The following is a 27,286-nucleotide window of genomic DNA, read 5'->3' on the forward strand; positions in this document are numbered from 1 at the left end:
AATTATACGTAGGTAACAATGAAACTGGATGTCTTGTAAATTATAATTAAATCCTCACAATAGGCTTTATAACTAAATATAAAATAATAATAATAATAATAATAATAATAATAATAATAATAATAATAATAAAAAAAATAATAATAATAATAGGCCTAATAATAATAATAATAATAATAATAATAATAATAATAATAATAATAATAGGCTAGGTAGTGTTAAAATGAAAGCTTACAAATGAAATCATAACACAACAATTATTTATATAAAAACTAGAGGAAAATAATATTTCTACGTTATGTCACATAAATTGGATATTTCTACTGGAATAAAGACAATTTAAATAACAGTGTAGGCCTAACTTTTTTTATTTTTATATAATGTATTCCGGTTTTGTTTCAAACCTGGATAAAACTGCTCTTGAATCAATTCATGTCCTTATAAATTATCTATGTTTTTTGCCCATAGTGGAAGTGGAAGCTTCAGTCACAAGCTTCGTGCACCTCTTAACTAGCTCAGCGTGACAAGGAAAACAGCAGTACTTCGATGCCATTTTCTTGACATAGTTTTGAAAATTGGTGGTCTGTAATTCAATTTTAGGCTAAACTAGCACTTAGGTAGTTCTCTTTGTACTCAGTTTATATACCTTGCATATTCGAATCTGAGAAAGGTTAGGTTTGGTTAGTTTAGGCATTTGTTATGCCTTGCATATACGATAAATTGCATATCCACAAAAAAAATCCTTCTAAATGAAACGATTTCACTTCCAAAATCACGGAAACTACCTCAACGCTAGTTTCACCTTGATAACTTTCAGTTCATCCATAGACGTATAGCCAAGGGGGGGGGGGACGAGCGGGAGCAATTATATGCCATTACCATTTCTACAATTTAATAGGACACTGTAGTTACTTTGTTGAAATAACCTGAGACGTATTGAAGATTCGACTGCAAAACTGAAACAGGAACACGAAACGAATAGGGTAATTTGGTAACTTGAAGAAAGCATAGGCCTATTTGTTTTTCTGTATTTGAATTCGTAAGCGTAATGATGCGCATTCGATAAACACACACAAATCAGCTCCTTTTTTTTTTTAAGATAAATTGCTGGCAGTGAGGAATCGTACACGCACTGAAGTTTTCCGAAATAAACATAATTAAATAACGTTATCGCGCTTTAATACATTGCAGTGAGGTCATTAATATGCATCAAGTGTAACCACCTACGAAATATTATCGTTATTTCTAATTTTTGTGCCAAAATCAATCCAAAACACTCATATTCCACTAGACATACATTGGCCTTTCTATATCCCATATCGCCTCTGCCCTAGATCAGCTGATCGAACTTTGGTGCCACTATCCAGCAAGCCTTGCCCCTTCTATCTATTTTATGTTCGAAGACTCTAAATCATTACATAACCTTACCGTTTGTTTTAAGTTCGCATTTATAGACTGGGGGGAAAAAAAAAGACAGACGTATATCACGGCCTGCTGGAGTATAGTAAACACAGAAAACATTTTAAAGCAACAATGTTGAAGACATATATTTTTGTTTTGCAAATTTGCCGTCATTGAACAGAAACCAAGATGGATATTTCATTGCAACTAATTAGAAATTTCTCTTTCAGGTATGTAATAAACGATCTTCGCACAAAATAATGTACGATACACGAGCGGTATGTTTTCTTTCAATTCTCGGAAATTAAAAAAGCTCAACTACGTTTCGCTTTTTCAAACTTTTCCTCGAACATGAAAACTTCAACATACCGCTCTTGTAACGCATATTACTATTTCAGGATTTAAATTATTAATTTATCCGCCAAATCAAATCCGACATTGTTGAATTTTTAACCGATCCTTTAACTTTCAATACAAAATGAAATATAATAATAATCTATTAATAATAATAATAATAATAATAATAATAATAATAATAATAATAATAATATGCCCAATAACAGTAATAATAACAATTAATTTTATATACATTGTAACTCTCCGAATTTGGCAATAGTTCAACTTGGCAACCCTAGATATTGTTGAAGAGATTCATTTGGATCTGAGAGGATAATCTTGAATACGCAAGGTAAAACAAATTCCATTATTATTAATTAGTTTAAAAATAATTTAATTTACAATTACTTATATTACATAAATAATTTTTGTAAAGGTTTCTTGATTGACATAGGGATATTTTATAAGAGCGATAGGGATTTTTGACTGCAGCAACATGGCAACACTGAATCAATATAGTGTTTGTTATTGAATGGCGAGAAATTGAAGGTTAGTGGAATTACCACGCTTATTGAACATGTTACTGGCATAGAGTTTCTTTAATATGGTGAAATGTTTCCCAGTTCAATGATAAAGAGTATGCTTAGAATAATTAGTAGAAATACATCTTGATTTTATTTATATTCCTTTTCGAGTATGCAATTCCTAACATAACCTATAACAATGCTAAAAAGTTTCAGAAGCTTATGACGATAGTTACTTCGTAAATATGTAAAACACAATGTAATTACTGTTTCAGATAAAATGCAGAATTTGATAGGATGGATAAGATTGTTTCCAAAAACGAGAAATACAGTTCTAAACTATGTACACAGAGCAGTTGATCTTCAAACTTGCGCAGCAATTACAAATGCTGGCTTACATACAAGTTCATCATTGAGTGCATTTCTGCCAAATCGCAAGGCAACCAAGAAATGGCCACTGTATAATGAAAAAATTTTTCCTCCACAATCGCCAGAGGAGGAACGGAGACCATCTGTGAGTATGTGAAAAATGTACTGTACAGCTTGATTTAGGGATTTTGGCCCGTGCAAAAATTAAGTACCGGTACATAGACTAAGAGCGAGTTACTCATCACTACTGCCGAAGCACGGACGGGCTGGGTCGAATCAAACCACACAGTCATAACAACTAACACTTCCTTCTTACGTCGTACCTCCGTCTTAAAAATCATTACACTATACACCAAATGTGTTACTATCATGCAAACTATTTTACTTTTAAGTACACATTATTATACTTATGGCTTTTAAGGAACCCGGAGGTTCATTGTTACCCTCACATAAACCTGCCATTGGTCCCTACCCTGTGAAAAATTAATCCAGTCTCTATCATCATATCCCACTTCCCTCATATCTATTTTAATATTATCCCTCCATCTACGTCTCGGCCTCCTCAAAGGTCTTTTTCCCTCCAGTCTCCCAACTAACACACCATTGTTGTTATTGTACTATAATTAATTATGTTTAAATTATCCAGTTATTATTCAAGTCTCTCAACACAAGATATTGTCTCTTCCTCACTTGATTCATCTGATTAGGGCTCTTCCTCAGTCGAACTATCACTACTATCTGCTATATCTTCAATCAGAAATCTGTGATGAAGTCAGCAGAAAATCTCTTTGTAACTCAGACATCCATTATTATCACACTAACTTTATTCTAAATTAATTTGAAAATATGAATAGAGTTCATTTAAGCTTTCTATAATCAGCTCCAGTTAAGGGTTCATGTTGAAAAATCACATAAATATACTGGTATTTTGAAACAAAGATTTTATACAAAAAATTAGAAACACTACTGGAGAGTTATTGAGAAAATGCCCATCATTTACAATCAACAAATCTGACTTCATTATAACATCAAGCATAATTATTAATATCAAGTAAGAGCAGGGACAGGCATGACAGAAGTCTTACTGTGCTGCCATCCTTTTCTATTAGACAAACAAGGTTTAAAGGAAGAAAACAAGTGTGATGTGACTGTGCTTAACAATTGACTGAGCCGAGCAATTAAAAGATAGCAAAGTTAAAAGTTGAGATAGGTCATTGAGCAAGCAACGACAACAGGGAAAGGAAAGAAGAAAGTCTTTTTTTTTTTAAGTTGCTACATGGTTGAAGTTAACCTTGGGGAACAAATAGAGCTTGAAATGCCTTTTACAGCCAATTTCTACTGTTGTAGTTTACAAATGACTAGGGTTTGGCTTACACATTTAATTCTCATACTTCCCAGTATAGCCCAACTAAATCCCTTCTTACCTTTTTCCACAGTATAGCAAGTATCCTTCATTTGAAGGAGTGTTTTCACTGCACGGTGTACATCCATTCCTGTCCATGGATAATCTCAATTCTTAAAAATTCTACTGCTGTATTTAACTGTCAAAGTTGAATATGTTTGTCAGATTTCTCTACAGGTTGAGATTTCTTACTTAATAGCTCTTTCTTGTCATTTCTTATCGTCTGATATGTGTAGCCTTTAATTTTATATGATCACCTTTCAAGTTTGCTTTATTATGTTTTGTAGTATTCTGAATCTGTATTTTGCTAATAGGTCTGCTTATTCATTTCAAAATGGTTCTGTATTTGAAGAAGAAACAAGTGAAATATTACTTTTATTTCCTCCTTTTATGTTGCTACTAGTTTTTGCTTGGATCTAATCCCGTCTTTATTTTATGTTACAGTATGTGTGCCACATGCGTACAGACATTAAATACAGTCCATGGAAAATGTGGTACATAGCATGCATGGTGCGGGGTATGACTGTCGATGAGGCAATTAAGCAGCTGAGCTTTGTTAAGAAGAAGGGCGCACGAGCTGTGAAGGAGACGATCCTAGAAGCCCAAAAGTTGGCAGTTGAGAAGCACAATGTCGAATTCAAGAGTAATCTCTGGGTGGGTGGGTATCACTCCAGCTTGTGAGAACTAAGTTAGATGGAACTTGGAAATTTCGAGCACACTTCAAGCTATCATACAACACTTCAAAGGGGACACATCAACATAATTCCTAAAAAATGTTTTCTAATATTCAGTTTATGCAGTATGGTCATCAACAAACAGCGTACTTTCGGTCCCTACACAGTGACAAAACATCAATGAACTCCCTGCAACTGACGTACATCTAACATTCAGTATCGGGATCAAAAATCCGCTGTCTAATCATCAATACCGAATCATATAAAATATAGAGGATTCGACACATTGCCAGTCAGAAGGAATAACTGAAAAAAGTTAACTCTTTCCGTCTGAAAATGTATAATACAGAGAAAACATTGTGAATGAAAGGGAGTGTGATTGCCAAGTCAGCTCCATATATCGGGTAGCCTATATGGAGGGTACAGAGAAAGAACGAACAGAGTCACAATTCTCATAAGGATGACGACATCATCTAAGTCAGTATATTACTGCAAAATTTATGTGTTTTTCTTATCAAAACTGATAAAGGAGAATTATCACTACGGATACAATCATCCTTTCCTACATTTTCATGAGGAACAACAATAAATTTTGCAGTAATATACTGAATTAGATGATGACATCACCCTTAAGAAAATTGTGACTCTGTTCGTTCTTTCTCTGTACCCTTCATATGTGAAGTAACACTCATAATTTATCAGTTAAATGAATATATATCCTATTATCATCCAGGAAAGTAGGCCTAATGTTCATTAAGTAAAATGAACTACACTTACATTAATCCTAATTGCCTCAAAGAAAAAATAACTTCATAAATCATTTACTGTTTATTCTTTACATCTTTGTGTAAAATGTTTTCCTAAGCCAGTACACTAACATGTTACTTATATAACCTGCTTAAAATTCACAACTGTCTAACATGATGAATTATTATCCTAGCATGTTGTTATCCTATGCTCAGCTATCTTAGCAATGAAATCATAAGCTGTCTTGCAGTCCAATGTTTTTCGTAGATGTTAAGAGAGTTCGAGAAAAATTTGCGGGTAACTAGATAATTTTTGTCCATGACTTTATCCCTTCCATACAAAATACAATTTGATGATGAAATAATGCCGATCTTATGCAAATGTTCTGACAGGCAGTCATGTCCAATCACGAGACGAAAAGCTGCACAGCAGAATTCCTAGGATTATCTGGTATGAAATTGGGGTTCAGCAGAGAAGTTGTTTCTGTGCATGGTCTTTAGATGATCCTTTCATTGTATCCATAAACCTGATGCATTGCCTTCAGTTCCATAGTGAGCTAGATTTCATTGTAAAACTATGTTCTTATTAAAATAATGGAGCTCCATGGAATATGCTTTGGAATCTGTATAAAATCTGGAGAATGTTTTGATCCTTTGACGAAGCTGTTAAGAACAGTGTATATGGCTTCCATCTCCCCATCAAAGTCTGTGGTACCCTTCCCAACTGCTTTGTAAAATGGAAAAAGGTTACTCATGCCACCCGTTCCCGCACCATCATGACTTTCGGGCAAAGAGCCATCAATATAAATATGAAGCCAGTTGTTTCACTTCAACTAAAGTAATGTCTCCTTTCCTAAATTCTTCCATAAGGCTGATTTCAAAATTAATATTAACAAATTCTAATGTATCCTTTTTTATTTATTCTAGTATAAAATCTTAGCTCTTGGTTTGTGAGACAGAAAAATGCCAAATACAATTACATTTTTGTTGCCTACCTTCATTAATCTCCAAATATGAAGCATTTAGGTGAACCTTACAAAGTTTTTCCGCATCTGCATGTAGCACTGTGATTTCTGCAAAAATTAAGAAAAAAATATTACGATTATCGAAGAAAAGGAATGAACACATTACACAAAAGCCCCAAACATTTTCCTAAGGACCTTATTCTCAAACACCCTTAACCTCTGTTCCTCTCTCAAAGTGAAAGTCCAAGTTTCACAATCATACAGAACAACCAGTAATATAATTGTTTTATAAGTTCTAACTCAGCTTTTTTTAAAACAGCCTAGATAATAAAAGCTTGTCAACCGAATAATAACAGGCATTTCCCAGATTTATTCTGCGTTTAATTTCCTCCCGAGTATCATTTATATTAATTTTATTACTGTTGCTCCAAGATATTTGAATTTTTCCACCTCTTCAAAGGATAAATTTCCAATTTTGGTAAGAATCTCTAGATTTTCTTAAATAAATAATTCACTAGTCACGTGAAAGGTCACTTACCACACTGTAGTACAATGAGATGACAGGAGTGCCAGTCCCTTAATCTCTTAGATTTGACTCACCTTGTTGCTGTTTATATTGCAACACAGTTTGTATTACAAACATGAAAAATTTGGGTAGTACTATATATCACAGAGTCCATATTTTCAAAGTAGTATCTTAATATCATCACATACTTAATGACATATACTGTTCTAACAGCTATTCCATTTAGTAATTTTTAAACCCCTAGGTATCCTAATGAAATTTGTAAAATGTAACTTTTAATTAATATTACGAAGATTATTTCTACATTTTAAAATTTAGTGTTTTATGTTCAACACTAATCAAATTCATTGTCTCCTGTGGAGAGGAAGAATCTCTACACTACATCCTACTTCACTACACTCTGAGACAAGAAACAAACCGGTATTATCAAAGCTTGAAAACAAACGAAAATGTACAATAATTATCTTAGCCAACAAGAACTACTGGTTCCCAACAGTGTAATATGTTTATAGAAGACATTGATGTTGTGTCATTGGTACTGTCTGTGGGTGGACACAAATATCAAATTGTATTCTTAAAAGTATAAATTATGTTTAAAATTCTATACTAGAAATAATTTCGTATTTAAGATTTGTTTAATTGGTTTGTCCTTCATTGTTAAGTTTATCATGCCGTCTTTATTGTATTTATTCACTCATTTATATGTTAATGTCCATGTCTCAGGCTCGCATAAACAAACTGGAAAAGAAACAATCTTGCAAAATTGTTTAAGTGTTCCAATCCCAAGAGCTCTTTTGATTGTGCCAACAAGTTTCTGACGTTTATTTAACTCCATTTTTATGTCTTTTGCTTAAATGTAAGATACATTGCATCTGAGTTAATTGAATTGTACCTGGAATTGATCTCTCTTAAACCCCATCACAGTACATTAAACAAATATCACTGATTCACAGAATTTTGTGATTATCAATATTTACCACATAGAAGTAGTAGGTACACAAATTGAAAACGGGTAACAATTAAGCCAAGACCAGTCAAGACAGCCAATAACTTCGTTGTCAAATGCTTGACATTGGAAATCACAATACACATTGATTGACACATAATACACAGCACTTCAAATTTTTAAAAAGGTACTTCCGGACATACTGCCTGTCTGTATACAGCGATTTCTTATAAAATATTGTTGAATTTTGTTCATATTCAATATCTACAAGCCAGTTTATCTCATTCAGTCCACTTCTAGAAACAACAGAATTTTCTTCACGATTTTTTATTCAATCACCCAATCAATCAATTAAGACATTATGGAGCATGTCGACTCCATGCTGATTTCACAAAGCAGCACCACTCTGTTCTGTCTGTAGCCAAATCTCTGCAGTTGTCAACACCCCCCTTTCCAGAAATTCTTGCACGATCTTATCCTTCATCTATTCCTTGGTCCTCCCAGAGTTTTTTTTTTTCTCTCTTGACGGCCTATTTTCTTTACACTTCTTATCATCAATGTGCAGCACATTTCCTGCACATTGCAGTCTTTTGACATTTATTAGTTTTGTGATTGAAGATCTGTTGTATAATTATGGATATCGTTGTTATTTCAATTTTTTATTGCATGGAATGAACTGACAAATGACAGAAAAACGTCTTCCCAAAAGAAAATTAGTATTATTATTATTATTACTATTATTATTATTATTATTATTATTATTATTATTATTATTATTATTATTATTACTATTACTATTACTATTACTATTACTATTACTATTATTATTATTATTATTATTATTATTATTATTATTATTATTATTATTATTATTATTATTACTACTACTTCGAATTTTACTAAAGTTCTATCCCTTCAGACATAAGTGCGAAAAGAAGGGCCAGAGATCCTCTTATTAACAGGATTACTTCCTTGTTGGGACCAGTTACCTGGTTGAGGTTTTTCTGGATTTTCCCTCAACCCATTATGCGCAAATGCTGGGTAACATTCGGCACTGATCCCCGGACTTATTTCGCTGACAATATCACCTTCATCTCATTCAGATGCTAGATAACCTTAGCAGTTGATAAGCATCGTAAAATAACCAATTAAAAAAAAAAAAAAACAGGATTACAGTTCTGTTGTGAAAATATTTGTTGCACGTGAGTGAACCACAGAAGGAAGATCTTAAAGATTTAAAATGAAAAGGAAAGAATTTGGTCAGCCTCAATATAGACCACTAATATATTTTTAAGATTCACAGGATGTTCCATGATTATAGGTGTGACACATACACAGTTTTAATAAACAAAAACTGGTGTAATATAATTCATTTGATTTATTTTAACTAATAATTTTTTGTTTTCTAATACATTCTCAATCCATCCAACATATGAGGGCAGGCCAACATCTGAATGGTACAAAAATATTCATTGACAACTTACTGTTATGGATGTGACAGTAAACAGACCTAATTTTACACTAAATTGTTCTAAACAAACGTCTGTTTTCAACAATAGGCCCTATTTAATTTTATAATTTCACCACGATATTTTAAAAAATTAACGAACTTAAAGTTACAGATGTATCTACTATGAATTTCTTACTTACTGAATGGATTTAACATTTCAAAACTTTTAAAGTAAACATACTGTAAGTGAAGCACCACATTAAAAAAACTTTTCAATGTTACATAAGTAATTTTACAATATTAGACCTACGGAACAACACGATTTGAAATATTGGCACTATATAATATTTACTCATTTTAGTACTTTATATATCATGTGGCATCTTTGTAAAGGGTAGCTCATGTTTCAGGCGTAAATTTACTTAAAAATAATGTAATTGTAATGACAAAAATATTGAAACTGAAACAGCTGACTTACTTATCTATGCCAGTGTTAGAGATGACATAAAACAACTTCTTTCACACACATAATACCAAGTCTTTTACCATCGGAACACAAAAAATAAAGGGAATCATTGTAATTAAAAATTTGTACTAAGTTTCAACTACACTGCTTAGCAACTAGTTTACAATAAAATTATTGTTTGGAATCCAAGAAAAGAAAACATTGTAGCACATGAAGCCATTATTACTAATCTTTTCTTTTCTCAATGAATTGTTCCTAAAACGTAAATTTTATTTTTTAATTATTTTTTCCCTTTTTACATGGAAATGCCCTCAAATCACTTTTAAATGTCGTTTTTAGTAAATAGGAAATTAGTATTAGAAATTATTTTAATACATCTACAGCCTTTAGTATGTAAATTTATGCAAAATTAATTAATTACACAATATCAATTCAAATTGTACCAGGTATAAATTAAGTAAAATGTCTTACTTTTCCGCTTATAAAGAATGCTTCTTGTGTGCAGTGTAGAAAGCGAAAGCTCTTTTTAATTGGGTGCATATTAACTAGTTTTATTTATTTTCTATGTTTTTAAACAGTTCAAAAAATAAACTATATATAATAATATCATCTGCAATGTGATTAAGGTAATGTTATCAAACGCATATGACAGAGAATGAGAATGTGTGGTCATATTCTTGAGACTTGTTTTTATATGCAAATCTGACTTTCAGGTAAAGCTCCCTGTGAAGCAGACTTGAATAATTCCAAGGGAAAAATTGTTCCGGGGCCGGGTATCGATCCCAGGACCCTTCACTTAGCGCACAAATGCGCTACCAACTGAACTACCCAGGAACTACACCCGACACCATCCCAATTCTTCCCTTTATATCCACAACTCAAGTGGGTTGACAAGGCGCCAGAAACCTTTGAGTGCACACAATCTCTGTGTGACTTGAATTGTGGTTTTCTGTTAACGTACCTATAGTGACGTATATATTATGCAAATCTGGCTTTCAGGTAAAGCTCCCTGTGAAACAGACTTGAATAATTCGGGGGCCAGGTACTGTTTCTATAGTTTGTACATATTCTCAAGATTACTTTTAATATAATATAATTTGTAAAATAAAATTACTTATGTATACTGAAGATTCAAGAGAAATAATGGTCTGTAGCATGACATACTCTATATACTCTATTGCCATAACAAGCAAAGCTTACAAGCAAATAAGAGTTCAGATGAAATCTTAACAAAAATCATATGTATTTCAGCCAAATTAATAATGCTTGGTTTGAGAGCTTTTCATGGGTCAATTGTTGGAATAGAATTTTAAAAAAGTATAGTTTCACAATATCAATCTGCAAAATAAGTATCGATGTACAAAATGTTGTGGAGACAAATTGGAAGATGACAAACAGTATACTCAACAATGTTACGAAATGATAGAAACACGCTTTTTTTTGCAGTAATGGTCACAGGATATTTGAAGCAGACTTTATGGAGCAAAAGTGCAAAATATAGCTTTGTATCTCAACTTATTTAGTTCTAGTTATTCATTAACATATATATTTCACCTCTATCTAAAACTTTTCCTTTTACAGTGAAGTAAAAGTAATATTTGAACAATGTTTGTTGATGAATGTTCTCTTTCTTACAGCGGAGTCCTTTGTGGGCAAAGGTGTGGTGATAAAAGGGATGAGGCGGCATGCACGTATGCGCGTGGGGAAGGTGGAGTACTTTCATTGCCATTACTTCGTGCGGCTTGAGGAAGGAACACCCCCAAAAGACTACTATTATTATCAGCGCAGGCTCTCTGGCCCTGAACTTCTCGACAAATGGCTGAATGAGATGCGTAACCGCAAGATAAACAACTCAATATAACACAGTTTACTCATACAACACTGAAACTTGCATCAGTGTCATATTGTCCTCGAGCTTTTTTAGCTTGCAGTAAATTAAGAAATTACATTAGACAACTAATGTGACTGTGTTGTAAGAAAACTATTGTGTGAGTGAATTCAAACAACAGTGTTTAATGATGAACATAGTTTTTTTTGTTTGTATGTCTTAACAGAATTTTTAGACATACACAAAACCTGAAATTGTAATGTATAAAGACCATTTACTTGTTTTCTTAATAAATTGTTTCATCAAAATGTGATTTTTTTTTGTCTTCCATTTTAGTCGAATATAACTTTTATGAAAATAACTTAAATTTGTAGAAGAGGAAGAAATATGTAATTCTATCTGCAATCAATCTCCCCCCCTTCCTTACAATTCTGATAAATTCTAAATGTGACTTGTAGTGACTTATACTGAGATAAGTTTGTGTGTTTTTTTTAACTACTTCTCTTTCTATTAGAAGTAAATAACAGATTCTGTTTATGAGACCCATGCTACATTTTATTAAATTATTAATGGAAAAAAAAAAAAAAAAAAAAAAAAAAACTGTGATTTCTTGTATTATATTTATAGCTGATTTAGCTTTTAATTTAGAGTACCATATAAAGATTACTGCCTCATCTATTTTTAAGACGGGTTTAATATACTGCAACTTTAATTGAATTTCCTATTTAACATTTTTTTTCCATATGTTACACCACATTAAATATACATTTATCACCAAATCTTAAAAAAGAAGAAATGCATTACAGCTGTTCTCAGACGGTAGTTCACAGAGCACTTATGGCACTCAATATGTAATTTAGATGGCTGTAATGTAAAATTAATTTATACTTACTAAAATATTAGTTCGAGTACAGAAGTAGACTTTTGAGTATAGTCCATTTTATATCATGGAGTGCAGTTCAGTGGCTCCTTTGAACACCCACTTACAGATTTACGGCTTCCTAGACAAACAACTCTGACCATTCCATCCTGTCCCCTCGTTCCAACATTGCACAGTTGTCACAATCCTGGTGACCATCGAAATGAGAGGATTCGTGGCCTCATCCCCATCTGGACGGCACGTATTTTGAAGAAGAGAACATAATATCAAGAGCTGAGTGCTCAATGACTACTGTATTTTACTGCAGTTTATTCGTAGGTAACATAACTTCATTATCCACATGTTTAACGAGTATTACAGAATACACTCTCAGTGATATTCTCGTGCTAACTAACGGAATTCTTGGAATTCGGAAAAGATGTGGCAACTCTGCCTCCACGTGGATTTGATGGGAGTATGTTAATTCTTCTGAACGAGGTTACCAACAGGTAAGGAGCGGATTCCTATATAATTAAATATTCTTTTTGCATGTGATAAAACACAATTAACAAAGTTAAAAATTCCGAACATGAAGTTTCAAATTTAAAACCCGAATTTTATTTCACATAAAAACACATATTTTCACAAAAAAATTATGTAAATACATATTTTCAGGAAATCTATATAAACACATAAATCTTAGAGATTTTTATTTAAATAATTTTTTTTACAAGAACTTTTAAATATTTTAAAACTAAATCAATTATATCACTCAGAAGTACGTTATCTCTTTTAGGAATTCTTGGTTGCTTCGTGTTTCTAAGCGCTCCGTGGTGTATCCATGATCCATTTTCGTAATAGTATAGCCACAAGTTCTGAGAACTACTAGACAGTATATCAGTGTTATTATTAGAGAATAAATTAACATGGACAAGGAGGAGAGATCTTGCAACACATAATTAGGAATGTTTGTTGTTGCTGAAGATGATTTCATTCCATGCTTTGTGAAACACAACAGATAAGAGCTCGGGTATGAACATTATTTAATTTAAACAAATCTCTCGCCTCGCTCATGTATATCCAGTATATCTTGTTGTGATTCCCTGTTATCGGGCTTCGTCAATCGATATCCTTCAAGATATACTAAAAGATGGTTATTTAAAAAACGATTTGGATTTCCTATTAGCAAATTTAAGCTTTTTGTGTGACACCATAAAAAAACTCGGACACACCCAAAAACCTGTTGTCTAAAACAGGGAGGTGCGTGGCGTGGAAATTAAATTAGACTCGCCACCAGGTTCAGAAGCACAATTACTAAGGGACAAATTCCAGAATGTGTTTGGGAAAAATAGTGGATATAAAAAATGTGTAAAGTTGCTGAAGTATTGGAGGATGTGCCTGTAGGTGAAATTGACGGTGTATGTGTTTGTGAGATTCTTCTCTTTAAATATGCACGTCTGACGTCCTGTGATGTGGAAAGATCGTTTTCACAGTTTGTTCAGAGATAATCGGCATGCATTTGTGGTGGAGAATTTGGAGATGATCTTTGTTGTTCACTGCAATTCTCGGACAACTACTAGGACTCAAGTGTGGTTGGTAAGTACCTAGTAACATTTTTTTTTCAAGCTAAGTAAGGTATTTTTGTCATATTTAAAATAAATATTTTTTTATTTTAGCAAATACTTTCGTACTTTTTAGCACATAAAAAATAAATATATTTAAATTTTTTAGCACATAAAAATCCGCTCCCTACTAACAGGCGAAAACAAGAGTTCCGTTAGAGTAAGGAAGACATTTGAATTGCCCCATGCAGAAAGGGCTTCAGTCTATTAGACCTAGTTTTGAGAAAACTGAGAAAAACATTCTGTACACTATATTTCTTTCTGCATAGAACTCTGAGCCTGACACTTCAGTTTCTAACTTTCCAAGCATTGGACTGAATACCTTTCTGCACAGGAAGATGGAGCTACCCATAAAGATATGATTTCCATCGATATCTCGTTTTTTTTTTTTTTTTTTTTTTTTTCAAAATTTGTGACTGAAGCCCATTCTGCATGGGGCGATTCATTTATTTGTGACAACCAATTAGTAAGGGGCAATAGAAGGTCTGTCGGTAAAGTCCTTTCTGTGAAACTGCACTCCATGAAATAAAATGGACTATACCTGTACCTACGTCTATTGCACCTTTTGCTGGGACTTAAAATCTCCAACTTTTCGGAACTGCATACAGTACACAGGTTCCATCTTCAGAAAAATACAGCAAGAGTCACCTATTCTAGTGTGTCTATTACACCTGGCCAGGGGCTGCTTTCGAAGGGTGCTGCAGAGCTGCAGCACCGCCAGGCATTTGTCGCTCATTGCCTCGTTTTATGTTGTGAAATACAGTTATTATACAGTCTATTTTGCTGCTCGAATTTTTTTAAGTTTCACTCTCATCGACATACACACAATCGTTAGTGAAATCACTTTCTCCTCTGATGCTACCAGAGCGAAGCCAGAGACAAAGACTATGTGTGAAGCCACTGCAGCTGCCAGACTCAAGTCTCGGATGCTTTGCGCGTTAGTTTCACCCCTCCCCCTGCTACCATTTGACATGAATTCATAGTCACAGGTGCTGCAAAATTTACAGGAGTTTGTCAGTAGTGTGCATATGCTTGTACGAGACGTGTGAATACTCTGAGTGTTTCTATTTAGTTTTCACTTTTAACAAGTGCGCGCAGTTTTAAACACATTTTTTTTTTAATGTTGTGAGTATAACAAGTGCAACAATGTTTAATTCTGTACAATATTTACAGTCTGTTCAGTTCAGTACCTTAACAATTCAGGAGAAATGTGAAATTAAGTGGAAGATCTACACCTGTGCTAGATATAAAAGTGTTCGACAAGCAGACAAAAAGAATGTACGAGGAGGTTTAATTGTGTTGTGTATAAGAAGTTTGTGGGGTTGATAGGCTGCATATTAAAAATGCACTTCTCTGTTTTCCATGTATTTTGTTTGGTGGTGATTCTACCTGGACTCAGAAAGGCATATAACCAATCTTAGGAAACTAAATGAAAAGATTAATAAACATGCAAATTCGCCGAAACATATAAATAACACCTTGAACTTGTCTGTGTTGGGAAGAGTGAATATTCAGTTCAGCTCATAAACAAGCTGTTGAACATTATAATAACGGCATGAGAAAAAAAAAAAAAAAAGAAGTGTTGTCTAGAATTACTGACTGCATCAAGTTTTGTGGAACCAACGAGTTAACATTACGAAGGCATAATGAAAAGATAGAGTCTGACAATCAAGGAATATTCCTCAATTTGGTGAAATATACAAGTGAAATAGATTTGATGTTCAAGCCCCATTTGGAGAGCTCTTCGCCATTTAAAGGCCTATCAAAAAGTATTTAAAATGAGCTACTGAAATGTATATTGGACGTATTCAGAGAGGAAATTTTAACAGAGATTGAGGATGTCGAATTTGTCTCTGTTCTTGCTGATGAGACCACAGATATAACTGAAAAATTTCAGCTTGTGGTTGTAGTTCGGTATTGTAACAAAGAAGGAAAAGCCGTGGAGAGGTTCTGGAGTTTCTTTAACCCAACCGGACAAGATACAAATGCAATATCAGAGTGCATACTTTTACAGCTAGAAACAATTTTAAAACGAAAGAAAGATAAGCTTATTGGACAGAGCTACGATGGAGAAGCTGTGATGAGTGTTGTATTAAATGGGTTACAAGCAAAAGTTAGGGATTGTTACAAATATTCATATTTTGTGCATTGCTATGCCCATCAGTTGAATCTCATAATGGAAAGAGCCACTAAACAAAATACAAAGGCTCGCATATTTTTTGCTAATTTATCCAGTATCCCTGCTTTCTTCAAGCGATCTCACATAGGCAGTATGTATTAGATTCATGTGTTTCAAAGAGAATTCTATCACCTGGGGCAACCAGATGGAATTTAAAAATACGAACAATAAATGTTGTTCATGAGAAGGAGCCATTGCTAGAATGTTTTGAACCCCAATGATGGAGTCTGAAACATCTAACAACATCACAATAAATGAGGCAAGTGTCCTGGTGTGTACTCTTGAAAATCCTGAATTCAGTTTCAGCTTTTTTCATTTATTGATGCTTCATGTAGATATATTATACAACCAACTACAACTTTGCCAGTTAGATGTTTCTAAGGTTCAAATCTGCATATCAAGCTTTGTTAATGCCATACAGACAATACAGAACAGTGCGCAGTTGAGCAGCGAGAACTGCGAAAATGAAAACCTTAGCAAGCATTGTAAGGTCGAAGGGAATCAGAAAGGGATTGAGGCAGCCAAGAAAGTATGTGACCTCATTATCACACAAGCTAACACCCGATTCCAGTTCATAGATCATATAATAGTTTCTTCTTTTCTGTGTCAAGAAAAATTTGAATGCTATGAAAACTCATTTCCTGAGAATGACCTAAATGTATATGTGAAGCTTTTTCCAATGTTCGATAAAGACAAACTAAAAACGGAACTCACTGTGTTGTATCAGAGACAAGAATTCAGAAATATCAGTGGCGCAGTGAAGCTCTTGCAGTTTCTTCTATCTGTGAACTTGCAGACCTCATTTTCAGAAGTTGTGAAACTACTACGCATAGCTATCACCATATCAATGACAACTTCCGAACCAGAACGTTGCTTTTCGTGTTTGAAAAGAGTAAAATCCTATCTTATAATTAGTTCATCTACCGATCAGGATAAGAGATGAGTGGTAATAACAATACAATTACAAAACCTGACAAAGTCAATAAGCTAATAAAATACTTGATATGAGGGATATTTCCAGGAAAATTGATAAATTATAGCAGTCAAATTATTATAAAACTTAGCAAAATCAATAAACTAAATAAATTGCTTAATAAGTGTAAAATGTTCAGGAAAATTTATAATTTTGTTATAGGCCTATCAGTTGGATTTGAGGGAGATGGGATATGATAGTAGATACTGGATTAATCTTGCTCAGGACAGGGACTGATGGAGGGCTTATGTGAGGGCGGCTATGAACCTCTGGGTTCCTTAGAAGCCATAAGTAAGGCTTATAAGTACAATTTATAACAACTGTTTATTTGTATTGTCTCCTAGAGTGGTCCCCATCCAGAGAACAGACTGGGGGACTAATTTACCTTTGCTTAGGCAAATCACAACCGTTTTGAAGTAGGTACCATACTTGTTAAGTGTTGGCAGTTGCATCACCTACACATACAACTCCCCCACTGCCAATCTGAATGGAGGGCTGTACCTGTCTTTGGTCATCGGGTCCCTTGAACCTAGTGAAAATTTAAGTTAAGTTCACTGATATTTCCCACTTCTGCCACTGTGGCACATACTGCATTGTTACACCGTGACAGGCCAGAGTACTTACAAGAAAAGGAATAAAAATGAAAGGAAAGATACCCCAGTTCTCGAAACCTAATAGATCGGGATTGAAGAAAAGAAAAGTTGACCAAGTACGGTAAGGCCAAAAAAGAAAAAAGAAGAGGAGACTGACATAAGTAAGTGGAAATAATGTTAGTTTCGGCTCAGGATCCCACGGTCGCAATCCATGTTGTTGTTGTTGTTGTTGTTGTTGTTGCTGTTGTTGTTTTCTAATGCCAGACGTTTGACAATAAAGTCATTTGACCTCTTGCACTCCAATATTTTTCAAAGATATTATTATGACCAGCCACTGAAGCACAGATTTTGAGGTGTTCCGAATCCATTTCTTGGTTTGAGTTGCACAATGGGCAGTTAGAGTACTGATATATTCCAATTCTATGCAGATGTTTGGCCAAACAATCATGGCCTGTTGCCAATCTAAATGCAGCTAAAGACGATTTTCGTGGTAAATCGGGAATTAACTGTGGATTTTGATGCAGAGAGTTCCATTTTTTTCCCTTGGGATTGAATTATCAAATTTTGTTTGTTGAAGTCTAAGTATGTAGATTTAATAAATCTCTTCACAGAGTAATACGTAGATTTAGTAACAGGTCTGTAAGTAGCAGTGCTGCCCTTCTTTGCTAAAGCATCCGCATTCTCGTTTCCCAGGATTCCACAATGGGATGGTATCCATTGGAATACAATTCTTTTATTGAGTGATATTAATTGAGAGAGCATTTTAGTTATTTCTGCTGTTTGAGGTGAAGGTGTGTGTTTAGATACGATTGATAGAATAGCTGCTTTGGAGTCTGACAATATAACTGCATTCCTAAATTTATTGATGTGGCATAGGAGATTCCTGAGACATTCACTTATTGCAATGATTTCACCATCAAAACTTGTTGTTCCATATCCAAGAGATCTATAAAGTGAGAAGAGACAGCACGTAACACCTGCACCCGCACCTTGTTCTCTGGAGATCAAGGATCCGTCGGTGTATAAATGAAGCCAGTTTTGTGGAGGGTACCTAATATTAGTTGTCTCTAAAGACAATTGTTTCAGCATTTCAGTGTTTACTTCTGATTTCAGTATTTCTTCTGTTAAATTTAGATTATATTCTATATTTAATAGAGTTAAAGGGTTTGGTTTAATTTGTAAGTTTTCTTTTAAATTCGGGATATTGATTTTCTGTTTTAATTCTTGAACAATGGATATGAAACTTTTTTGAGTTTTCAATCTACAGAGAGGACTGTATGAATGCCAATTGTTTCCTGGTAATCTGATAAGTTTTTCATATTGAATCAGTGCTTTTTCTTCTATTGTCATTTTGATGCTGTTAATATTAGTGAGGAATCCCATAGAAGTTCCTGGAGTTGTTTTGATTCCACCAGTAATGAGTCTGAGAGCTTGGTTTTGAACATATTCTATGTCGTTTATGAAAGGTGAAGTAATTAAAATTTCTCCGCAGTATGTCAGCACTGGCTGTATAAATATTTTGTATGTAGTGTTCAAAGTATTCCTAGAGCATCCCCATTTCTTTCCTGCTAGTCTTTTTAGAAGGGAGAATCTTTTACGAGCTTTTTCAGAAATGTATTTCAAATGGTTGCTCCATGTTAACTTACTATCGAAAATAACTCCAAGATATTTGGATTCATAAGTCCTAGGAAGGTGTTGGCCATTGTATTGGATATTGAATTCTCTTTCTTTTTTACCAAGTGAAAATATTTGGTAGTTACCTTTGCTTAAATTGAGTGTCATCAAATTTGATGTATTCCATTAATGTAGTTGATTTAGAGCTTTAAGAGCAGAATTTTGAATTTTGTCTCTATGTCTGTAAGATCCGGAAGTCCACAAAACTGTATCATCTGCAAATAGTGCTGTTTTCATATTTGATTCCTGTAATAGGGAGGGTAAGTAATTTATATAAATATTGAATAAAGTTGTGCTGAGGACAGCGCCTTGAGGTAGACCTCGATATGTTTGTCTGTAACTAGAAAGTGAGTTATTGAATTTAGTGGCAATGAATCTTTGACTAAGGAATTCTGATATCCATCTGAACATATTACTGAGATACCTAATTTCTGGAGTTTTAGTAATAATTTATTTCTCCAAACAGAGTCATATGCTAACTGAAAGTCAATAAATATTGCCAAGGTATCTTCTTTGGCAATCCATGTACATACTAGAGTGCAAGACAGCAAATGACTTCAATGTCAAGTGCCCAGGCATTGAACCAACAACAATTTATCAAATTTAATGAACTCGGTAAGCTAAAAAATTGCTAAATAATAAGTGGAATAAGACCTTACGGAAAATTTATAATTATATCAGTAAAATTAAACAACTCAGCAAAATTAAGAAGCTACAAACATTTAATAGGTGCAGATTTTAAGAAAAAAAATTAATTGTATCAGTGACATTATAAGATTTAGAATTAAAATGAATTTAAGCTAAAAATGCTTTAATAGGAGTAAAAATTTTCAGGAAAATGTATAATCATGTAAGAACATTGTTATTAAAACTTATAGAAACAGTAAGCTACAAAAAATGCTCAATAAGGATGCAATATTCAGGAAAATGTATAATTACATCAGTAAAACTATAAAACGTAGCAAAGAAATAGGCTAAAAATATTGTTGATAAAGGTAAATTTTTCAGGAAAATTTATAATCATATCAGTACAATTATAAAAATTAGCAAACTCAGTAAGTTAAATAAACTGCTTAACAAAGGGAATCTTTCAAGGGAAATTTATGATTATATATGTATAATCTACCTATTAACCGCGTTTTAGAGGACTTAAATGAAAACAATACATCACAAGAATATGGAATATCCCTCATACGAGAAGCACTCCCTCTTACAGTTATGGGCATTGCAGGTGACACTGTCATAATAGGAAATTCCAAGGAGACAGCGATTCAGCTTACTCATCTAGTCAATCGAGGATTTCAAGAAATAGGTCTAAGTGTCAATCCCACAAAATGTACCGGAATATCCACAGTCCAAGGAAAGCTAAACCAAACACTACAAATCATAGGCGATGATTTTAAAATTGCAAAATAACCACCATTGTAGGACATCAAATCAGCTACTTGGTTTTCAAATATAAAGATTTATTTAACTGTGGTTATTATGAAAAAACTTCATATGCAACTAGATATACTGACTTCATCTTTGCTAAAGGCCGACCAAAAATTCAAAGATTTAAGTACTTCCATCTGTCCTTCCTTAATATATCCATTTATTAACTTACATCTAAATTTAACAATATACCACCTAAATCCTTACATGATGCAGATAAAAAGTTTCCTTAAGTAAATGTTACAACTGCCAACAGATATACCGGATAACATGATATATTCCGAGAAAGTATTAAAAGGACTTGGCTTATTTAAATCCTCTTGGGAGGCCTTACTTCAATGCATTAATGTTTGCAACATAATTCCAATATCTTGTATGCACTGGTCACTTGAAAGCCTCAAAATGAAAGTTGAAGTCTCTCCAGATAGAGGAAACAACTAAAATTATAATTATTATAATAATTATTAATCCATGAAATAATCTGTACGACTCCCAAAAATTTCGCCATGACCTCAGACAACGGAAATTTGCTGCCTGATGTAGCTTCCTTAAAAGGGCTTGGTAGAGCTTTACGGAAAACACACACTTACCAACCAATTTTTAGATCAAGAATCATGAAGATCTTTCCTGCAATGAATGACGTGATGTCCTTAAATTGTTAGCCAATATTTCCACAGTTCGCTTCATTCCGGCCAGGACCTTGGACTCTAGCCTCTGTTGGCATTGCCACAGGAAGAAAGAAACTCTTGCCCACTCTCTCCATATGGTGAGCTGCTAAGGAACACTCGCCACCACTAGGTTCGCTCCTTTATCTCTGAAGAAATAAAGAAAACAGATTTTACTGTTTGTGAAGAAATTCACGGCCTCGTCTATAACTATAGCTGCCATAAAATTGATATACAATAACAGCTTTAAAAAATTATTCTAAAGTTTATATTCTCGACTCTACTGTTCGATTTGAACACCATGAAGGCAGTCTGAGAAAGTAAACAATGAAAAAAGGAACATTTATAAACCAAAAATGAAAATAAACTATCTAAAACTACCTGAGATAGAAGTAAGTATTTGAATTAATAATGGGTGCATGCGGCACTACACCACGTCATTTTGTGGAAGTATGAAAACGTTTCGAACTGTTACTAAAATGAAGAAACTGTTATCGTAATTGGCGAGTCCTTGCACATATTACACCTATTATTTGTATAACAATTAATTGGAGAAAATTTATTTTTATTTTTATTGAAATTTATTATTTTATTCGTTGTAATTTATTTTCTAAAATATAATTTTATATTAATTTTAAATGTTAATCTTTTATTACTATTAATATTGTATATAATTCGTTTCGTGTATGGAGTTTGGAAGTGTAGTATGAGGTCTTACAGGCAGTTCTTTGTAGCATCTTGGTAGCCTTTTAGCTATGATGTCAGCTATTCGTTGCCATAGATTTGGAAGTGTCCTGAAATCCATTGTAGCATTATTAATTTATTTATTGCCTTAAGTTGTTGTAATATTTTCTAGAAGTCTATGGTTTCTGAAGATAATGGAGGGTTGAAGGAGCATATCTTGTTTTATTACATACAGCTGCTTGCTATCTCGTTTTTTGAAAGCTTTTATATATCCACGTCGGCTAGCTAGGCCTGTCATGCCTTCACCGGAGCTCCTGTTAGCTACTTGTTTTAGAGTTCTTGTTGAGTCTTATCAACCACTTAGGAAGTGCCAGTAGAAATGATGAATAGAAGGAAAATAGATGTTTTGGGATTACATGACACAAAATCGAAGGGCAGGGGAAGGAAACGTTATAACAGAAGGATATGATATTCTTTGGTCAGGAGAAGAATGTCAAAGAAGAAATGATGTAGCTGTAATCATACATCCTAAATTACGCAAAAATATAATTTATATAAAATTTATAAATAGTCAAATTTTGAAAATTAAAATTTTAACAAAAGCAAAAGCAATAAACATTATACAAGTTTATGCATCACAGAATAGTTGCACCGATGAAGAAAAATAAAAAATTTTGGAAGTTTTAGAAGAGAATTAAGTAATGGTGACACAATATTCTTGAGAGACCTAAATGCACAGATAGGAAAGACTTGGTTATGAAGATATTATATGACACCACGGAGAAGGAAGACGAAATGATGAAGGGCAAGAATTACTAGATTTCTGTTCATGGAATAATTTAAAGACTGGAAATGGATGGTTTCAAAAAAGTAGAAGTCATAAAATAACGAGCTACAAACGGGATTTAACTCAAGAGAAAAGGTGATCCAATTTTATATCAACACTTATTCTGATTCTTTGGTGACCCAGAAGTATATATTTTAATTCTACAATAATAGAATATTTCATTTTATCACAGAAGATTTGGAAAAATACAACTGACATCAAAGTGATCCTTAGTGAGGGATTAGAAAGCAATTACAGATTATTAATTGCTGATTTTAATATTTAAAATGTTGGTAAATTGCAACAAAAGCGTTTGCCAAAATTAAAAACTTGGAAACTGAAGGACAAAGAAATTATAGAAAAATTTGTTAGGAAAATCAGAGATGTAGTATCTAAAGACGAAGTGCAGACTGGGGATATAGAATGGGAAAGATTTAAAAATGGTGTCACCAAAAGCACAGAAGAAGTTTGTGGTAGAAGTAGAGGGAGAAGAAGATACAAAGAGACTCCTTGATGGAATGTAAGAACTGAAAACGCTATTGAAAGGAAAAAAAAAAAACTTTGAGAGCATGGTTTAAACATAAAACAGAAGAAAACAAAGAAAAATGGAAGAGACTGTCAAAAGTTGCTAAGAAAATTATAAAATTTGAACAGAAGTAAACTTGGAATTAGTTGTAAATGACTTTCGAAGGAAGAACATTTTTTTAGTAAATGAGTAAAAATAAAATTAAATCTAAAGAGTCAGTGACTAAAATTTTGGATAATAATGAAAATTTAGAGTTGAGGAATGAAGATGTTATAAAAATTTATAAATAACATTTTCAACAATTACTGGATAATCATCCAACAAATAGAACAAGTAATGAAATTAGAGAAACACATGAAAACACAAAGCAAATTTGGAATAATGATGAAGGTTTTGACTGCTAGATCTAGAGATAATGATTAATAAAATGCAAAAAAAAATAAAGCTCCTGATCATGATCAAATTTCAATGGGGAGATGTTAAGAAGTGCAGTTCCCAACAGCATTCATGGTTGTATACAGTAGAGTAATTATAAGAATATGGGAGGAGAAAATTATTCCAGAAGATTGGGGGGGGGGGGAAGGGGATCATTGTACCAGTTTTTAAGAAAGAAGATAAAAAGAAACGTTGTAATTACACCTTTTAAATATATAAAAGAATATTGGTAGGTAAATTAAAAAGAATTATTGAAGTAAAGTTAAAGAGGAACTTCATACATTTAGAAAGGGAAGATCAACCATTGATTTAATTTTTACAAGACAAATAATTGAAAAATCGCTTTGAAGCTGTTCATGTAGACCAGTGGTCGTCAGCACTCTCTGAAATGGGCTACAGGTAGGCAGTGCATGGCAATATGCATCCTCGTGTGGGAGGAAGCATACTCGTCAGTAGCCTCAGATGCATGCTGATGCTGTAAGAGACCAGCAGATAAGAGATGCTAGCCCGAGACTGCAGTGTTCTGATGACCACTAATGTAGACTCTTAGCCACTTATCTTTTGGGAATCTCTCACTGAAGGTTTCTAGAGCTAGGAGTTTTAGGGTTTCTTTGTTTAGTTCACTTTTGGCAATAGTTTGTACCAAAAACTGATTTTATATAGCCTATATATAAACCTTAGCAGAATACATCATTACAAATAAAATTTTCAGGAACATTTATAATTATACAACTTAGCAAAATCCATAAGCAAAAATTTGCTTAATATTGGTACAATTTTCAGAAAAACTTATATTAAGCCAGTAAAATTAATTTGAAAACTTAGCCAATTCTTATGCAATAATAGAACTCAGTCTGCTAAGATTTAAATACACGTGGAAAGAAATGTGACTCTTCCTCCACAAGTAATGAGCCAATAAAAATAGGAAATAAGAAGCAATGGTACCAGTAATTATGTAGTATGCAGGTCATCTTCCAGTGACAGAGGTCCAGGGCACATACATTACCGAATGTACTTATACATAGCCTATAGGTCCTATTTTAATTAAATTTTCAACGTTTTCTTATGATTGACATATTGCCATCCTCTAATGGGAAAGTATGTATATATAATTACCTTTTTCTGAGTAGGTTATTTTACAATGCTGTATCAACATCTTGGGTTATTTAGCGTCTGAATGAGATAAAGATGATAATGCCGGTGAAATGAGTCTGAGGTCCAGCATCAATAGTTACCCAGCATTTGCTCATGTTGGGTTGAGGGAAAACCCCGGAAAAACTTCAACCAGGTAACTTGTCCCGACTGGGATTCGAACCCGGGCCCAACTGGTTTCGCGGCCAGACGCGCTAACCGTTATTCCACAGGTGTGGACTATAATTACCTAATAATAATAATAATAATAATAATAATAATAATAATAATAATAATAATAATAATAGGAAACACGTACTACCCTCCAGTGGAGTATGTTGTGGAATGATAGAGGAAAACGGGAGTACCCCAAGAAAAAACCCTCTGCAATAACCTTCAAATTACTAATGTGAAGAATGGTGTTGTTTCTTCGTCTCACAAATTTCTATCAAGTTGGGGGAGATTATTATTAATAAAATTCTGCTCAAACGTCTAATACAAAAAAATCGGTACGTTATACCAATAGTTAGCAAATAATAATTACCGGTATTATTTTATATGTTGCAAAGTATGCAAGAGAAACTCGTAAAAATACGGGAGACGGGAAATGGGATAAAACGAGACAGCTGATCCTGAGAAGCACTGGAGAGTTAGCAACGATAGCCATATTTATAATGTATAGTTTATGAAATGTTTATGCATATTTGCATACGTAATTTACGGTACATCCAGATCCTACTTCTAATCCCTTTCAATACTGTCTCGCCAGAAATCCAGTGATGTCACTCACCACCTGAAATAGATTGCGTCACGCTTTACGAATGAATGAAGGAGTGACCAGTATATGGAGTCAAACCCGTGTGGGCGGCGACTGATCTTTGTTCCATCAGATTGGACGATGACATCAACGCCGCCTGATGCCTGATCTTCGCATCGCGATCCTGTTTTGTTTAACAAATGAGGAACTCTCAGTCTCAAGCGCCAATGATTAGATGCCCTCCTTTCACTTCCCCTTCAATAAAATGAAAGTAAACATCGTCTCTAAATATAAAATACTCGTCACTATTTTACTTAACTTGTGCTACATCCAGCTTCTGAAGTATGTGGTGTTATTATGCACTTTTCTGGCCGTCGTGAAACTGTTGCCAATGCATCGATTATGTAATACCAATTCTACAATAATTCTAAAGATAGAGACATTGGGAACGAATAAGAAGAAATTTGAAACTGACAGAAAAGAAATTATATTCTGAGTTTCCTCTTTCAATATGAGCAGGATGTTACGCTCATTTTAGAGCAGCTTTAACTGTAACTTGACGGCTTCACACCAAAGAAGCTCGAGGTTCAATCACGAGAAAATACTGAGGAATGTGATGGACGAAACGGGGTATTGTAAGTTCCCCTAATTCAAGAAGGTTTAAAATTTTGTCAATATAAAGTCCCCTGAAGACGGAAGAGGTAAAATGTTCGACATGTGTAAATTCCTATAAGGTCAGAACCATTTAATATTGCCCAGAAGACACAACGAAGAAGTGATTCTGACAGTCCTCCAAAAATTATTTCAATTTTCCTTTCATCAATGTTTTATAATTTATCTCCTTGTTTAAAAAGTTATAATGTGAGATGGCCTTTACGAAATCTGGCAGTGACATTTGACTATTGTTACACAGAGTGGAATATTGTTAATAACTTCTTAAATTTTAATTTTACAAAAAAAGTTTTATACAAAAACTGTTAGAGATGACCATACAATAGTATACCAGTGTTCGAAAACAGTTAATTATTGAGACATACAAGATCTTGGGTTATGCTGACCACATAATCAAGGAATCTTGCATGGAATCTTTGATGTTGAGTCAAAATTCTCACAAAAGTGAGGATGGAATGGGCTGAAGACCAAATCCTTGAAAGGTCATCATCGTGGCGATGGCGTCGCCCTCGGTAGCATAGTTGGTACAGCGCTGGCCTTCTATACTTGAAGATGCGGGTTCGATCCTGGCCGAGGTCGATGGCATTTAAGTGTGTTTAAATGCGACAGGCTCATGTCAGTAG

The 27,286-nt window shown here is 33.7% G+C and overlaps 1 protein-coding gene and 1 long non-coding RNA gene across 2 annotated transcripts; one reads left to right on the forward strand and one right to left on the reverse strand.

The window, feature by feature from the left end:
- Window positions 1-2,237: 2,237 nt before the first annotated feature.
- Window positions 2,238-11,941, forward strand: mRpL22 (mitochondrial ribosomal protein L22). The gene is made up of 4 exons (XM_069834979.1): window positions 2,238-2,286; window positions 2,537-2,775; window positions 4,477-4,690; window positions 11,443-11,941. Exons 2-4 carry the CDS (start codon window positions 2,542-2,544, stop codon window positions 11,664-11,666), a joined length of 672 nt encoding a protein of 223 aa, XP_069691080.1. The 5' UTR covers window positions 2,238-2,286; window positions 2,537-2,541; the 3' UTR covers window positions 11,667-11,941.
- Window positions 6,350-26,158, reverse strand: LOC138706064 (uncharacterized). The gene is made up of 3 exons (XR_011333892.1): window positions 26,025-26,158; window positions 21,558-21,781; window positions 6,350-6,525 (listed from the first exon to the last, which is right to left on the reverse strand). It is a non-coding gene; the product is annotated as an uncharacterized lncRNA (long non-coding RNA).
- Window positions 26,159-27,286: the final 1,128 nt, after the last annotated feature.

The sequence above is a fragment of the Periplaneta americana genome, chromosome 9 (genome assembly GCF_040183065.1).
Source record: "Periplaneta americana isolate PAMFEO1 chromosome 9, P.americana_PAMFEO1_priV1, whole genome shotgun sequence".
Taxonomy (NCBI): Eukaryota; Metazoa; Arthropoda; class Insecta; order Blattodea; family Blattidae; genus Periplaneta; species Periplaneta americana.